At 54.7% G+C, this 17,422-nt stretch overlaps 1 protein-coding gene across 2 annotated transcripts in view; it reads left to right on the plus strand.

Moving 5' to 3' along the window:
* Rfx4 (regulatory factor X4) overlaps positions 1-17,422 on the plus strand; it is a 151,025-nt gene that overhangs the window by 52,930 nt on the left and 80,673 nt on the right. For both annotated transcript variants that reach the window (XM_023566301.2, XM_063255504.1), the window contains exon 4: positions 3,461-3,584. In XM_023566301.2, the coding sequence (XP_023422069.2) occupies positions 3,461-3,584 (124 nt within the window). The remainder of the gene's footprint in view (positions 1-3,460; positions 3,585-17,422) is intronic.

Below are 17,422 nucleotides of genomic sequence, written 5' to 3' on the forward strand. Positions count from 1 at the left end.
GCGAAGTGTGGGCGCCCTTTAGTGCACATCAGCGGAAAGGATGCTTCCTTCCTCCCACCACTGAGAGCTGCCAGCCCGGATTGTTCACCTCTGTGCAGCAGCCGGAAGATGTTCCATGGCACTGGTCTAAAGCGTTGAAATGAAACCTTTTAGAAGTCACTTAGTGAAACCCCAAGAGTCTAAAATAAAACTTTGAAACTTGAGTCTTGCGTTGTTTTTGATGTGTTTTTATTCCCAATCTGTTGTTGCCTAGTAGAACACATTGAGCTTTGGGTTCATTGTGTTCCTGGTTCCCCATTGCTGGGTCCACAGTGTAAAGAGGGAGCTTATCCGGCTCATGGCTTCTGGGGGTTCAGTTCGCGCTCAGCCAGCTCCTAGGCGGGAGCGGCACTGCAGAAGGGGGCGGTGGCAAAGCTGCCTGGTTCACGGTGGCCCAGAAGCAGAGCAGGGAGGAAGGGGCCAGGGATCAGGCACAGACTCCAAGGCTGCACCTCCTCCGTCCCCCTAGATGTGAAAAGCGTGCTTTACAGTCCCCTAGGAAGCGCCCCAGCCCATCAGGTTGGCAGTGACTTCACCACCACCACCCTGTCCGCTGTTTCTACGACACTGCTGTTGTTATTTCTGTAGCTCCCCAGAAACGCTCCAGGCCTCTGGCCCCCTTTGCTCTGTCTTTCTGAGTGCCATTCCAGTGCCACCTTCTTTTCAGAAGTGTTTTTCTAGGAACTCCTCCCTGCCAAGCCTCAGGCCTTTGCTGGCATGGAAAGATTTCTTCACCCCATCCTGGTCCTTTCCTCCCGGATCCCTCCACAAGCTGCCCTTCCCATCCCAACCAGCGTCCCCAGCCCAGGCACACGGTCCACTTTCTCTCACTCTCTTTCTGCCACCCCGCAAGGTGCCAGGGCAGAAGACCACTGGGCACCCTAAGAAGTGAGCCCCTTACTCGCTGGCCGTGTTAGCCGATGAGGTTAGCAGATGAGGTACCCTCCCGAGCCCCACCTCCTGTGCTGGATGCTACCTGTAACTCTCCCCACCGCGTGCGGCATGTGGGAATCAGTCAGGTATCTCTGCCCAGGGCTGGCCTGGAGCAGGAGCCAGCAGCTCTGACCTGCTGTGCGCTGCTCTGTGAGGCCCTCACTGCCCGTTCCCATCCACACATGCAGCCATTTCCCCCTTCCGCTTCTGCTGACTGCAGAGCATGCCGGGACACCGGGCACGTCTTAGGTCAATGCCAGGGCCACGGGAGCCGGCGAGGCACAGCAGATAGACTCGCTGTGGGAAGAAGGCGAGGAAGGGGCGCGGACTCGGCCAAGTCCCGGGCACGTCTAACTCTGCCCAGGGAGACGGGTCCAGGAGAGCAGAAACCCAGTCCCGATGTGAAGTGTCCTGGATTTGAGAAGCTGGGCAAATCCTGCTCAGGCCAAACAAAGGGTCCCTGTGGGCCCCGGGCTGTGATTGCTGCAGCGTGTTCAGACGTGTCCGGGCTGGTCGCCAGCAGCCTGCACTCGCTCGCCAGAGAAGCAGTCGGGGGGGGGGGTAGCAGGGGGAGGGGGCAGCCCAGGCTGCAATCTCGGGGTGATTTCTATTGCCAGCCAGCCTGGAACTTCGGGAAACCAGTTCTGTATGCGAAACCAGTCTCCTGCCGGGAATCGCCTTTCGAGGTCCAATTCCGATGTCGGGGACACACACGCTAGAATGTAAAGCCTTTGTTCTGTTCACCACTGTTTCCCAGATGTCAAGGAAGCTGCTTGCCACTTGGCAAATATTTGTTGAATGAAACAGTGCCCTGGTCTTCATCCATGCTCCCCCGTGGTATCCCCAGCGCCTGGCAGGTCCTAAGGGATCAATAAATATTTGTTGAATGAATAATAGATTGAAACAATCTCTCTGATAAACACACTGATTGTGTGCCCAGGGAAGAAGCTAGACCTCAAGGGTTCAGAAGTGACCGAGACACCATCCCAGCCTCAAGGTGTTCGGTCACCCAGGAAGGGTTACGTAACCATTTCCTGGAACAGTTCTGAAGCCCATCTGGAGTCTCCCTTCCCGGGAGAGGAGGAAGGGGATGGGATACTCAGGAGCATGCCGCAGTCTTGGGCATCTCCCCGAGGACCCCAAGGCTGTGCTCCTACGCGGGGCTTGGTTTGAAACGTCTGGCCTGGTTTCTTCCCGGTCACATGTCGGAGCGGGCTGAATGGGCACCTTAGGAGGCCGCGTCCTGATTCCGCTTGGGTTACGACAGCCCTGGAGCGTGCCCTTGGCGAGGCTCACCACGGAGTGGGAGCCACTGAGGACATTTATTTCATTGCTTTGGAATCACTTGGGCCCCTCCCTCCAGGGATGTTTAGGAGAAAAGAGTTATTTGTCAGTCTAGCTCCCAAACTGGGCTCCAAGTGGCTTCTGATTCTTTCCTCAATCCAGTTCGTGGTCAGAGGAGCAAGGCATTCTGTTGGTGAATGTATGGTGAGCCAGCATCCCTAGCTCTGCAGGCCGGGCCCAAAGAGGGGTTCTCAGGTCGCCAGGGACAGGACAGTTTTGCGGCAGAGATTCTGACCTTTGTGTGTGCCTGCAGCAGTGGAGGTGGGATTCATTTGGATGCTAAAGTTCTGGTGCTCACACCTAGTTTTCATTTCCGTCCCCAGTGTAACTCGGGGACGCCCCAGGGTGACTCGGGGAGAGCCATGGGTCATGACGAAGTCCCCCTTACAAAGTGCTCACCACACCTTGCCAGGCGTCTGACCTGTGTCTGCCATATGTCACCTGGTCTGACAGCCACGGCCACCCTGGGAAGTAGCTACACCGCACTTCCTAAGGGAATCTGAGTCCTGAGTCTGCGTGACTTGCTGTCCTGAAGGCGCCTCTCCTGTGGTACCCGTAACCTGTGCTCTGGGACGCGGGTGGGTGTGGAGTCATCAATGCAGCAGAAGCCGAGGTCATCTGAACTACTCAGGAGGCCAGCCGTGGTGGCCATGAAACCCCCTCAGCTGGTGGCTTGGTGGGGTCCAGCTGTGCAGGCTCTCCTTGGGCCCCTTTCATCCCAGACTGTCCCCTGCTCTGCTGCTGTTGTCACCCGGAAGCAGTGACCTTCGCCTTCTGCCTACAAGGATGGCCATCCACGTGGGCATGTGGTTCAAAGCCTGTGAGAGGTCGTATCACTTTTGGAGTTTGGGGGGACCAGATCCCACCAGAATACAGCCAGGCCAGTGACAGCACGGAGCAGGAGCGGCACTCGGGCTGGGAAAGTGGCCGGGCCACACGGGGATGGGATTCTGGGCCCACTGACCTGCTCACTTCTGGGTGACCTCGGGCAGCTGACTGTGTCTTGCTGGGCCTGGATCCCGCATCTGTAGGGAGAGGGTCACTTCCACGGTCTGCCCAGCTCCGGAGGAGGACGGAACGAATGGACACTTCTCGCCTGGGAAAGGTGCTTCTGTTTTGCTCACTGCACAATTACCTTTCGTAGGCTGGAGGAAAACTACGAGATCGCAGAAGGGGTCTGCATCCCCCGCAGCGCCCTGTACATGCACTACCTGGATTTCTGCGAGAAGAGCGATACCCAGCCCGTCAACGCCGCCAGCTTCGGGAAGGTGAGTCCGCCGCGGGCCCTGCTGGCTCTCCTCCGCGCACGTGTGGGGTCTGGGGTGTTGGGAGCCATTTTAGATACCTTGTTCTTTGTGATACTTTACTGCAAAAACGTTCAAACAGTTGTCACAAAGCAATGCCGAAACAGTGATGCCTAAGGATTTGGTAATAGTTTTGCTGTAAAAATCTCCAACAAAGCTGGGCGTGGTGGCACAGCCTGTAATCCCAGCACTCGGGAGGCTGAGGCAGGAGGATCATTGGGAGTTCGAGACCAGCCTGGGCTACAAAGTGAGCCCAAGGCCAGCCTGAACTGCGTAGCGAGACTCTGTCTCAAAAGGACAAAAAAAAAAAAAAGAGAAAATCCCAAAAAGTCCCTCCAGTGATCTAAGACATTTTGAAGTAAGAGGCGGATGTAGCAAGTACCTCCTTTCCTTGGAGACAGACACCGTGGACTACAGGTGTGCTGTACGTGTGTCTCCTCGCCCAGCCTTTTGCCGAGATGCCTCGGAGACGCTCCGGTGCTGCCGCTGGTCCCTCGCTGGGCCCCATGGTTCTCTGTCCACCTTCTGATAAAAACTCACGCAACCTGCAGGGCTCTCTTTATCAAAAACTTGCTAGCCCTGGCCGTTCATATTTAACAGTCCAGGGAAAGCTGCCCAGCGTCCCGTAAGGCTGGCTACTTGTTTCCTAAAAGGCTAAACGTCTAGATTTTAAACCCCCAAGTTCCAAATGTGAGGAGAATCACATCAAAATTCTTCTTTTCATTAGCTGTTTTTCTATATAAATTTTATCACATCTGGTAACAAGGAGCAGGCGGGCGTGGCCTGCGCCCGGTTCCTTCTGATGAGTCCACACCTGCAGGTCCACAGCGATTGCCGGGATCACAGCGGCAGTCAGTGCATGCGCGGCAAGTCCTCTTCTGTGTCCCTCCCTCCCGCTCCCCCACCTCTGGGTCTCCCTCTTTCCTGTCTCTGTCTTTTGTTTTGATCTTGATTTATTCTTTGCGTTTCTCATATTAGGGGCACCATTCAACATGTGAGTTTGTGGGTCTGATTTACTTCCTGTAACACGACGGTCTCAAGTTGTGTCCCTTTCCCTACACGTGACTCGGCTGTACCCCTCTTTACGGCAGAGCAGACCTGCGCTGGGGGTGCACCCCACATTTTCTCTGTCCTGTACCTGCTGCTGACCACATGGGCCACTTCCCCAGCGGAAGGACTGGTGGTCGTGCTGCTGGCTCACGGCCGTGACAGATTGCTGTGACATGATGTCTGCAACCCTCCCCGGAAGACCCCTGGACAGGGGGTAGCTGAGCATTTCCACTCTCGGGCTTTGAGGAGTCCCTGCACTGATTTCCGTGGCGGTTGTGCTAGTCTGGTGGCTCCCTGCCGGCAGTGGGAAGGCTCCTTTTCCCTGCAGCCCCGCCAGTGTTTGTTATTATTTGCTTAATTGATGAAGCCACTCTTTCTGGGGTGAGGTGGACTCTTAATGTTGTTTTAATTTTTATTTCTCAAAAGGCCAGTGATGTTGAACATATTTTCATGTCTTTATTGACCATTCATACTTCTTCATCTGAGAAGTGTCTGTTCATTTCACTGCACAGTTTTTGATTGCATTTTTTATTTGAGGGGGTCTGATTTTTTAGTGTTTTATGTATTCTAAATATTAGTCCTCTGTCCAAGGAATAGCTGGCTAAAGCCCCCCCCCCCATCCTGTGGTTGTCTTTTCTGTCTCTCTGTTGTTTCCCTCGCTGTGCAAAAGCTCTTTGGCTTGACGTGATCCCATGTGTTATTTCTTACCCAGCGGGGCCTCTGTGCAGGAAGTCCCTGCCCAAGTCCCTCTGCTCTATCTTCCTGCAGATTGAGCGCTTCTGTTCCAACCCGGGGTCTTAGAGTCATTTCTGTTTCAGTTTAGTGGGGGAAGGGGTGCGGCCTGGGCTCGGTCCCTGGCACCATTTGTTAAGAAGCCGACTTTCTTCCACATGTGCACCGGGCCCTCTGTGAAGGATCCGAAGCCTGCTCACACCCCGTCCCGTCCCACTCCTCGGAGTGCAGCCGCAGCAAGGATTGAAAGGGCAGAGGGAAGTTGGGGCTCGGGGGATTCCCCTTCCGGGTCCCCAACAGATAAACCAGCAGCAGGAAAAGCCAAACCACACAACACAGCAAAACAGAGAACCAGGAGCGGGTCTCTGCCGGGCACCTGAGAGAGCTCTCGACCTGCGCAGCGAGCCGAGGAGGGTGTCCTGTGGGATGTGGGGAGGGGACAGTCTTCTCGTACAGGGACGGGCCTTCAGTCCCTTCACACTGGCTGAGTGGCCAGGGGGCAGGGGCCCGAGAGGAGCCCCATGCGGCCCTCTGTGGAAGGGCTCCCCTGCAGGTGGGAGGGGAGCGTGTGTTGGGGACCAACAGGGCCGTGCTGGGCGTCTCTGTCCCTGGAGTTTTCATCACCAGCAGCCACAGCCCGGAGTCCGGGTGGAGCCCCTCGGGTGCCGGTGCAGAGGTGCATGGGTGGGGCAAGGACCAGGGCAGACCAGTCCGGCTCTCCTGGACACATGGGAGCCTCCCGGAGCCTCGCTGCCTCTGCTTGCTCTGGGGATGGTATAACATGCCAGGAAGGTGAAGTCAGGGAGGGTGGAGGGTACTGTTTACTCGGTCGCCCAGTAACTCAGAAACTTACTAAGCACCTACTGATGCCCTCACAACTGCAAATATGACCAATTCTCCACGAGGTGTTTGTGCACAGATGCGAACAACTGTTTCTTACCCTAGAAAGAAAAAAAACCTCTCACTCTTTTGTTTTGGTTTGATACTGAGGATCAAACTCATGACCTCACGCTTGCCAGGCAAGTGCTTACACCAATGAGCTAAGTCCCCAGGCCGGTGCTCAGTTTTTAAAGAAACTCTCACTTGCCTGGGTGAAGACCTCCCGTCTGCTCCTTTCCGCTCGGCTGTTTCTGTAGCTCTCGAGCCAGCCTTGGTCACTCGGGTTTCCGGAAAAACTGACTGCAGGGCCAGGCCCGAGACTTCAGCCCGTCCCAGGTCTTGCCTGCTCAGGTTTCCTGGCCTGGTGTCCCTGCTCTTTGCACGCCTCTGTGCTCTGCACTCGAGATGCTACTTGCTGGCCACGTGTGGCTGTGTAAACTAAACTGAAAGCCTCAGTTGAACTGGCCATGCTGGAAATGCTCACTGCGATGTAACGGCTGGAAGGGGCCATATTGGGTGGTACTTGATCATGGGCAGCTTTGTCCCCTGCCAAGGATGGGACACAGTATCCCCTGATTTTCAGGACAGCGCTTACAGGAAGCCTTGTTTCCTTGCCAAACAGAACCAAGCACCCACTGCATCTCAAATGCTCTCCGGGGACCCCTCAGCGGCGCGTCTGGGGCTCACCTGGCTCCCACACGAGCCCAGCTCCTCTCCACTCTGCCCTAGCCCCAGCTCCTCCGCCCCTCACCTGCTGTCTCTCCCTGGTTACCCTCTTCCTTGGTGGAAGACCTCTGTCCTTGGATCCTTGGTTTCTGCGGACATCTTTGCCCATCTAAAGGTCTCACTTGCCCCAAACAGCTTTGCAAGATGGTTTTCCAAACAATAAGGTTCCTCCCGAAGAAGAATCGCAGCTCCAGCTGCTTCCAAAGCAGTCGTTTAGAGGTGCATCACACTGTGGTCCCGTGAGCAAGACCCAGCCTCAAAGGTGCTGGAAGCCTCAGGGCCACTGCTCTGCAGCTGCCTTGCTGTCTCCGTCTCAAAGGCGCGGAGCTGGGACTTCGTCCAGCGGCAGAGGACAGGAAGAGCCGGTGGACGGTCCCCACCCTGAGCTCCTAGTGTTGGAATCCCAGACACACTTTCAGCGGTTGCCGTCTCCTCCAGAGAAAGTGGCTGGCTTTTCTGGGACACCTTGGGTTCCATTCTCCTTTGAGCAGAGCCAACCATATGCAGGATTCAGCCATGGGCTTTTGCCTCAGAGCCGACAAGGTCCAACACTGCAGAGGTAAAATGCGCCAGGCGCTGCTCTTGGTAAATCCCTGGCAGCAGCTGCTTTGCTGGGAGAAGCTCTGAACCCTGGAAGCCTTTTCTAAGTGTGTGGTCCGACTTCCAGTGATGCGGTATCAGCTCTCTTGCCATCCCAGAATTAATGCAGGAAGGGCAGAGAATATGGAGGTGCCTCACCGAACTGGTCTTGTGCCTGCTTTTGCTGTCAGCTGGGGTGGCACAAGGTCACTGCGCTTGGAGTCACTGTTCTGAGCTTCAGTCCCATTTCCTTACCTTTTGGTTAAGAATAATTTCCCAACGAGTTGGGAAGAAGATGAAGCAGAGCTATGATGGTGCTGTGGGAAACTGTAAAGGGCCGTACCAAGTGTGGAAAGGAGCCGCCCTGGTGCAGAGTGCTCCCACCCGCTCCGTTCCTTACCGTGCTTTGGGTTTTATTCACTCTGTTGTCCCTGAGGCCCAACACCAGTTCCTCACCACTGTAAGGAGCAGAAATTTCTTCCGGCTCGCAGCTTGTAGAGGTTTCAGTCTGCAGTGGGCTGACTGCAAGGCAGGGCAGATGGCAGAGGGGCCCGGCAGAGGAGAAGCAGCTCACAGCCTGATGACCAGCAACAGAGAGAGATCAAGGGAGGAGGAGGGACACAGACCCTTCCAGGCCACGCCCCCGTGACCACCTCCACCAATCAGGCTTCACCTCCCAACATCGCGGTGACCTCTCAGCTCATCTGGGGTCTCTCGCACTCCTGGGTATCACACTCCATGGTCAGTTGCCTCGCTAGGTCCCGCTGTGAGTGTGTGGGGCTTTGGGGGCACCTAGACATAAACCACAGTGCCTCATCCTTACAGCATGCATCACTGCTTAACCTAAACCCCGTATGTTTTCGTACATGGAAGCACACACACACACACACACACACACCCCAGACAACACCCCAGTCTGCACCCCAGACACTTCCCCTCCTGCTGCTCCAGGCTGATACTAAGTGGTGGGTTGCTTTGCTTTGTCCCCTGCTCTGGGACAGAATCTCCACAGCACCATCTTGCTTCTCAGGCACCCCACTCTGGGAACAACGCCTCCCAAGCCTCCCGGTGTTTGTTACAGGCTGAGTGGTTTATGGTAATGCACCCTGCCAGGGGCTGGGTGACTCCCTGTCCTATGTGTAACATCGCCTAACCCCGGGGACACCCATATGATGCTGGTGTTTGTCCATTCTCCAGGAGGAACGGGCTGGGTGACAAATGGCACCTCACTGGGTGTCTGTGGCGTTGAAGAGCTGCCTTTGAAGCTCTGTCTCACCTTCCCACTCCTCCCTCCAGGGATGTGAGTCCCTGTCACACCGTCTTGTCACTCTTGGTGGGTAATTACAGCCTGTCCTCACCTGTTAAAAAGTCCAGTCCGGTCCAATATGAAACTCGAGGCTCATGCCTAAGTAAAAGCTTCTCCTGGGTCAGAATTTGCTCTGAGAGGAGGGATGGAACAGGTGCCTTCTCTCTCCTTTCCTGGGAGGTGGGCATTGGAGACAATGAGGATTGGTGGGCGGTGTCTGAGTTCCTCTCTCCTTGCTAGGATGAAATACCCAACACCTACAAGAAGAAGACTTATTTTGTCTTACAGTTTGTAGATGTTTCAATTCATTGTGGCTGACCCCAAGGCAGGGCTTCTTCACCATCGTTGAGACTCTCTGGGATGTTATGACTCAAGTCCAGAGCTCTGATTGCAAACTACAGCTTCCCAACATGCTCAGACCCCTCAGCACCCGGCTTGGGTCGGCCTCGGGCAGCTGAGCCCCGGGTGCGGTGGGGCGGGGAGCTCTGGTCTGTTCCTCTGACCTTTCCCTCCATCTGCTGCTTCCTTTGGGCTCACGGGGTGGGAAAAAGCACTTCAAAAACATAACTGCAGGGGCTGGGGATTTAGCTCAGCAGCATATGTGCCTGCCTTGCAAGTATGTGGTCGTGAGTTCGATCCCTGGTACCAATAAAAAAGAAAACCAAAACTATAACTGCAGTTCTCCCACATAAAGCAGTCAGATAAATTTCAGGGAATTCTGCACTGAAACAAATACAAGGTATCGGGGTCAGAATGGTCCTAAGCAGGCACAGTAACTAGCTCAATGGCTTGAGCTCATTTATTAACAGGCAGAAAGAAATTTTCTTCCTGATGGTGCTGGGGATGGAGCCCAGCACCTCACATGTGACAGGTGAGGGCTCTGCCCCTGAGCCACAGCCTTTCTGCTGGAGGGGAGCGCTTCGCTGTGCCCACTGCAGACTTTTACTGGGGGCTCTTTGTGCACCTGGCACCCAGCACTTCGTGTGAACCGATTCTAATGTGTCCTCCAGCGCAAAATGAACTGAAGCCTCCCCGAGGCAGGCACTGTAGTTATGCTCATGAATGGGTAAACCGAGTCTCAGAGAAGTTAAATGGATTCAGAGGTGACCCTGGGGAGTGTGCCCTGCGTCACCTCCTTTACGTAGAGCCAGCTGTCCCTGGGCTCGGCAGCAACCTGGCGGCCCACTGTGCTGGGTGTGGGACGGTGGTGGCTGCTTTGTGGCTCGAGGCTAAGCATGCCCATCCTCCCAGTGGAGCGACGCCCCTACATCCTTCCCCCTCCCCTCCCGTGGGGACCCAGGGGTTCCTGTCCCCGCCTCCATCTGTTCACCTCCAGTCTGCCCCGAGCCAGCCCTGACAGCTGAGAAGCCTGCGGGAGGTGGGGCCCTGTGGAAGTGGCTGCAGGATGGCCAGTGTGCCTGCTGTTAGGAGCCTTCAGAGTGGAGGGACAGGACTGCCACCTCCTTGGGGTGGGGGTGACAGTGCCCTGAGAGCTGGGGCCCCTACCCCAAACTACAACCCTCTAGGCTCCGTGGGATGCTGATGCGGGGGCTCTGATTTCTCCGGAAACAGCTTCCTTCCGCTCTTCTGCTCGGAAGCCCAAGCTCCCCTTCCCTGCCTGTAGCCTACAAGCATCTCAGGAGGACAGCGGGCCTCGGGTCTCCAGAGGAGGGAGGAGAGGTGCTTCCCAAGCACTCGTGAGATGCACCCCGGAGGAGCCACAAGCGAAAGGCTGTTTTCTCTAGTTTTGTAGGGTCCAACACAGGCCACGGGCCGGGAGTTTCCAGAGGTGCCAGCCGAGCCTCGAGGAGCCCTCGCCCTCACTGCTGTGTGACCACTTGCTGTCTCCGAACCTTTCTGTCTCCTTTCTGTCCCTTTCTGTCTCCGAACCTCACCCCTGCACCTGTCAAGCACAGGAAACACCTGGCCACGTCCACCTGAAATGCTTTGAACCGGGACAACAGAAGAATGCCAGCCACCATGCCAGCCTCTGCGTCCTCTCGTGGGTCCCCACGGCTCGTGTGTGGGATGAGATGCTGTGGTTTGGTTTTGGTTGACTGACAGCACAGTGTTACAGTTCCAGCAAATCCAAATGGGAGGAAGCACAGGGATCTCCCGCCCACACACACAGCCTCCCTGTGATCAGGGCCCCCCTCCAGCGGGTGTCGCACCGAGCCCGTGTCTGGTTCTCGTCACCCACACTTGCGGTGCATTTTGTGGGTCGGGACCAGTGCAGATGACCTGGGCCCGTCGCTGTGGTGTCACGTGGAGGCTGTGCGCTGCCCTCTCCCCACTTCCCCTCCCGCCCCCTGAGCATTTCTGCCGTGTTCGAGATTGACCTCTCCCAGAATGTCACACCCCAGTCAGAGTGCGGAGCCTTCTGGCAGGCTCCTTCACTTGGGAATCCTCGCGGTAACTTCTGTGTTGGGGGCTCACTAGTTTGTTTCCTCAAGGCATCGGCCAGATGTACGCGGTGGACTCTGCCCTGTGGTCACGGGCCGCGGCTGTAAACTCCCTGCGCGGGTTTCTGCGTGGACACAGGCTCTCAGCCCCTCTGGATAAACACCCAGGAGAGCGACTTCTGAACTGCACAGGAGACAAAGCTTAGCTTTGTAGGAAATGGCCAAGCGTCTGTGTAGTGGCCGTGCCATTTGTGGCGCAAAAAGCGTCCTGTTTCACGTCCTTGCGGGATCTGATGCTGTCAGTGTTCCCGCTCCTCAGGCGGCTGTGCAACGGGTGTCACTGTTTTAATCTGTTTCCCTGATGACACAGGCGCGGACCCTCTTCTGCTTATCTGCCATCGGTGTAACTTCTTTGGTGAAGCCTCGTTTACCGTCTGTGGTGCATTTTCAGTTGAGCTGTTTGTTTCCTTACTCTTGAACTTTGGGAGTTGTTTGTCTGTTTTGGGTAATGATACTTCATCAGAGATGTCTTTTGGAAATGCTTCACCCATTCGATCGGGCGTCTTCTTCTTGAGGCTGTCTTTACAAGCAGAAGGTTTGTGTTCTATTGAAGTCCATGTTCTCGGTTATCTCCTCCATGGCTTGCACCTTTGGCGATGTATGTAAAGAATCATAAAAGCCACCACGATCCCCCAAGTCAATCTGGATTTCTCCCATGTCATCTCCCAGGAGTTCTGCAGTCTGTCACTTCACAGCTGGTCTGTGGTGCAGCTGGAGTGGTCTGTGTTAGGTGTGTGACATCTGCATCCACATCTGTCTTGCACGTGCCGTGTGGTTGTTCCCCCACCAGTCGTGGAAAAGAGCATCTCTCCTCCAGCCTTGCCTTTGCTTCTTGGTCGATGGACGGGCTCGCTGTGTGGCTGTGGGTCAGTGTTGCAGTCAGAGGTTACAAGAACAATTGCATACAGGACACAGAATTATAATACTATTTTATGACGGTCACCCAGAGTTAAATAGAATGTGCAGGAAATCTGTCCACAACATTAAAGACCTAGAAAATTCAGCCAAGGATCTGGGTCCCATTGTAATGTCCTGCATGAATCTAACTGAACCCCTAGAGCCCATGACAGTGCCCTCATGAGTCCAACTGGAGATCTAGAGCCCACGACAATGACTCAGGCAAGTCCCTTTTAAGAATCTGAGCTTGGGAAGGCCCAAAGGTCAGTGGTGGAAGTTAGGAAGTCTGTGCCAGCAGGGTGAAGGAGCTGTGCTGGTAGGTTGATGATTCTACATTGAAGCCAAGAAGTGACACTCAAGATAAAGACCAGCGCTACCCTAAAAGGTACCACCGCCATCCTCAGTAACAACGAGGTCCTGAGCTCCTCTGATGATGAGAACAGTTGAATACAGGCCAAAAAGCCAGCGTGACAGGCTTCTCCTGGAGATTTTACAGCACACATCTTCCCCTCCAGGGCCAGGGAGCGATGCTCAATATAGGGGCCAGAGCTCCCCCAAAGTGAACCACAGCCACTCACCAACAAGGTCCCAGGCTCCTCCGATGATAACGGCCAAATCGATACTGGGGAAGCCAGCTCTTCCTCCAGGAGAACCAACGGCTCCAAACAGCATCTTAGGAGAACCCACTGTACCATGCTCTTCCTCTCCACGTCCCCCTTTGTGCTGGCAGCTTTCCTCAGGTTGGCCAGCCTCGGAGTGACGCTCCTGTCGTGTGGACTGACGTCCGTGTTCCTGTGCAGTCCCCTTCGCCTCGGTCACGGCAGCTCGTGCTGAGCCCTGTGGCTGTAGGTGTCTGTCCCCCAGCTCCCTTCCCCTTCAGCTCAGTGCTGGCTGGCCGGATCTTTTGCCTTTCCATATAAATTTTAGAAAAAAATTTGTGGATGTCCACAAAACACTCACTGGACTTTGGTTGGGGTTGTCCCAAATTATAGATCAAGTAAGGAAGAAGTGACTCCTGGCGGTGCCGCATCTTCCTGCCCGTTTCCTTGGCGTGGCGTGGCTTCCCTCCATCATTTCGAGGTGCACATCCGGTGTGTTTCCAGGCTCCGACTCGCGGCTGGCATTTAGCAGAGCAGCAGCTTCTGTAATCTGTATCTCCTGACCTTATCACAGATTCTTCTCCTTCCGAAGGCTTTTTTGTCAGATTTTAAATTTTCTACAAACTGCGTCATGTATAAACAGACGGTTTTATTCTTCCTTCCGAAGCTGTGTACGTTCTAGCTGTTTTATGGGCTCGCGGCCTTGGCCAGCGCTTCCTGAGGACGCTGACGGGTGGCGCGCGAGGATATCCTGGCTTTGTTCCCGGCCTTACTGGGAAAGCCTAGAATTCCTCACTGTGGAGCACGAGGTGACTGATCGGGTTTGGTAAACACAGTTACCAACTGGAGCAGATTCCCTCTATTCCTAGCTTTCAGAGTTTGGTAAACTCATGAATGGGTGTTGGCTTTTGTCGAGTGTTTTTTTCTACATCAATGAATTTAATCATATCTTTTCTTTTTTAACCTGTGGAAGTGATGGATTACATTAACTGGGGTGGAATCCAACATGCGGATGTTATGCTGTGTTCACAGCAGACATAAGTCCGTAGTTTTCTTGTAGTCGTCTTTCCTGGCTTGGATGTTAGGGTTCTGCTGTGCTCCTGGAGGCGCCAGGAGCTGGCCTCGGCTCCTGCCTGAGAGGAGCCGCGCACTTCCCTCTCTAGATAAATATGCTGCAGAATTCTCCCAAGAACTCGTCTGGGTCTAGAGGTTTACTTTGTCTTGCTTTTTTTGTGGGGGAATTTATATTAATTGTCGATTCCATTTCTTCACTAGAGATAGACCCAATTCTGGCTGTGTTTTTCTTCTTGTATGAGTTTAGCAAAAATCGTGCCTTTCAAGAAATTGGTTCATAGCATCCAGGTTATCAAATTCGGGGCTGAAAGCTGTAACACTTCTGTACACTTCTTTCGATAAGATCTGTAGAAATGTCTCTTCTCTCCTCTCTCTCTGTCTCTGTCTCTCCCTCTCTTTCCCTCCCTCCTTTTTAGTTAATCTCATTTGATATGTAGCAATTTTATCAATCTTTTCCAATAGTCAGTTTTTAGTTTCATTAATTTTTCCATATTAATTTCCTGTCTTCAATTTCATTGATAACAAAAATATAACTACCAGATTCCTGATCTATTTGAATTTAATTTGATCTTCTTGTTGCATTTTGCTAATATGGAAACTTAGGTTATTAATTTTTGATCTTTCTTCTCTTCCAGTGTTTGTATTCAGTGGTATAATTTCCCACAATAGTGGATTCATCAGTCTCTGCCTGACGTTCTGTTTTGCCGCCCACGGTCTGCTGCTAAGCATGTTAGAGACTGCTGTCCTCTGTGGAGGACTGACCCCTTCTCACTCTGTGAAGTCCCTTTTGATCTCTGGTAAATTTCCCTGGTCTCGAGTGTCCTCGATCTGAAGCTGACATGACTGCGTGCTTCTTTTAGCCTGGACTTTCTTCCCCATCCGTGTGTGCCTTTATATTTAAAGTGGATTTTTCATAGACAGCATATAATTGGATCTGGTTTTTGATCTGCTCCAACAATCTCTCTTGATGGATACGTTGGGACCACTGACGTTCAGAGTGATTGTTGCTGTAATGGGATTAATATCTGCGGCACTGTCACTGTTTTCTGTCTGTTACACTGTTTCTATCTGTGGTTATTTCTGTCTCTACCCTTTTTCCACACGTTATGGTTTTAATTGGGCATTGTGTATGACTCTGTTTTCTCTCTTTTTTTTAGCATATAGTTGTACTTTTTAAGAACTCTTTTAGTGGTTGTCTAAGAGTTTGCAGTACACATCTACGATCAACCCCAATCCATCTTCAGACAGCAGAATTCTGCTTCACAAGGAATGTGAGTGCCTTGTAGCCCCTGCAATTGCTCCCTCCTCTGTCTCCTGACACTACTGTGTTGGGACTTTCTGTTGTTTGAAAAGAACATGTTGAGGTGTGAGTTTGTGGATTACTTTGCACTGTTTTGTTTTCGACATTTACTTTACTTGGTAAGGTCCGAACTTCCTGGTCGCGGCCTTGGCCCGGACACTGACTTGGTGGGATTCCGAGTCCCCCTGTTTCAGATGTCCCTCGGCTTCTCCCGGTGCCTCCGTTACGCCCTTTACCGCTTTGGTCCTTGTGCACGGGCTGCGGGCTGTCCTGGGTTTTCCTGCCTCGGTTTGCTTTGGTTTTCGGTCTCTGGAGTTTTTCTGGCTCGGGGCGGTTTCCTCACTGTGTCCAGTCGCTGCGGGCGCCCAGGGCTCTTGGGCTGCCCTGGCCTCTCTCTCGGTCCCCTTGGCGTTTTGTCCCTCAGCTGCCCTCGCAGGTCCTGCCTCAGGCCGCCTCGGGCCCGACCACCTGCCCTGCGGAGCTGAGGCCGCTCTGTGTCTTCACACTGCGTCTGTCTTCTCCTTCCTGCTCCTCTTCTCCCGCCCCTTCTAGTCGCAGCACCGCGGAATAAACCCCACCCGAGCCCTCGCACCGAGCCACAGCAGCGCCCCCTTGTCTGTTACTCTGAGTCTCACTGAGACACTAAGTTAGCCAGGCTGGGACTGAACTTGTGTTCTTCCTGCCTCAGCCTCCTGGAGTGCTGGGACCTCGGTGTGCGTCACTGCGCCCGGCTTCGGGCTGCGTGCTTTGCCTTCTAGTCCGCGTTCTCTCCCTGCGGGCTGGATGTGCTGTGCCTGTGCCCGGGGAGCAGCTGTGAGGAGGCCTCTGGAACTGTGGGGCGGGTTGGGCACCCTCCTCACACCACTGGACTGCGTCTGAGCCTCGCACTGTGAGCTGACGGACGTTCCTCGTCTCCCCGTCCCTCAGAGGACAGGGTGGCTGCCGTTGTGCGCTTCTTCTGCAGGCTCTGTAAAGTTGGCAGGGCCAGAGCTGATTTTCCCCTCCATGCCCCCCAGGTCAGCTGGGCTCTGATAAAACCCAGCAGGTCAGCTGGTGAACGGCGAGGCGCTGCCTTCTTCTCCTCCTGACCTATAAGTTTTTTGGGGGGTGGGTACCAGGAATTGAACTCACGACCTCACCCTTACCAGGCAGGCACTTATGCCACTGAGCTAAGTCTCCAGCCCCTGACCTATCGGTTTTAACCCAGGGGACGGGGACGCTTCCCCCAGTAGCCAGGGGCAGCCAATCCGAGGCACAGCTGTCTCCGGCTGAGAGCTGGCGGAGGTGACTTTTCTCCCTTCCCCTTCTCCTGCACCTTGCCTGGAAGGGGGCCTTTGGAGTCCCGCAGTTGTTTGGCCTGGAACATGACAAAGAAACCAGAAGCCACTGGCCTAAGGTGGCAGCGCACAAAGACGGGAGGAATGCAGGTCTCAGATGACAGCAGAGCCTGCGCATCTACACTGGGGCATCCGGGTGTCACGCGTCACTGCCACGGGTGGCCCGGGCTCTGAATGGTGTGGGGCCCTCGGCTGATGACAAGCTTACATCACACGAGCTCCACCGAGTGGGAAGCACTGTGGGAGCACAGATATGGTTCCTGTATCAGAGCCACCATAAGCCAGGCGCCACCTTCACGGTGACAGAGCCGATCGGGAGCTGCCTGGTCAGTCGGGGGTTTACGCCACTGACCGGAAGAGACCCAGATTCAAAGTGCAGTTTCCACGTGGGTCTCTGCTTATGTGTCACCTTGACATCCACAGTGTGAGTGGAGCCATCCTAAGGGGGGCCTGCTCTGCGCTCAGGCAGGGAACCCACAGGAAGTGACAGGAGGCCCCAGGTGCCCATGCAGGGACAGGGGCGGTGACTTCCTCTGTGGCCACGGGCGGCTTGGACACGCAGAGGCCGCTCAGCCTCCACCATCATGCCGCAACCCAGGGATGGATGGAGGGTGGGGGACATCACAGAAGGAAGGGGGCCCTCGAGGGCAGGGTGCGTAGCACTTGCTGCAGGGGACCTGCAGTGGCGGTGGCTTGCTGATGTGCAGGCCCTGTCCCCTCCTCCAGCCGCCCACCCAGCCTCTGCCGGGGCCCTCACACAGCCTCGAGGCGCACTGTAGAAGACGGGTGCTCAGGTGCTGACCCCTGCTCCGATGGCCCCTTTCAGGTTTTCAGAAGGGAAACCTTAACTCCACAGCCAGC

This window comes from Cavia porcellus, unplaced genomic scaffold (assembly GCF_034190915.1).
Source record: "Cavia porcellus strain 051 isolate PalLab524CR breed Dunkin Hartley unplaced genomic scaffold, mCavPor4.1 scaffold_8, whole genome shotgun sequence".
NCBI lineage: Eukaryota > Metazoa > Chordata > Mammalia > Rodentia > Caviidae > Cavia > Cavia porcellus.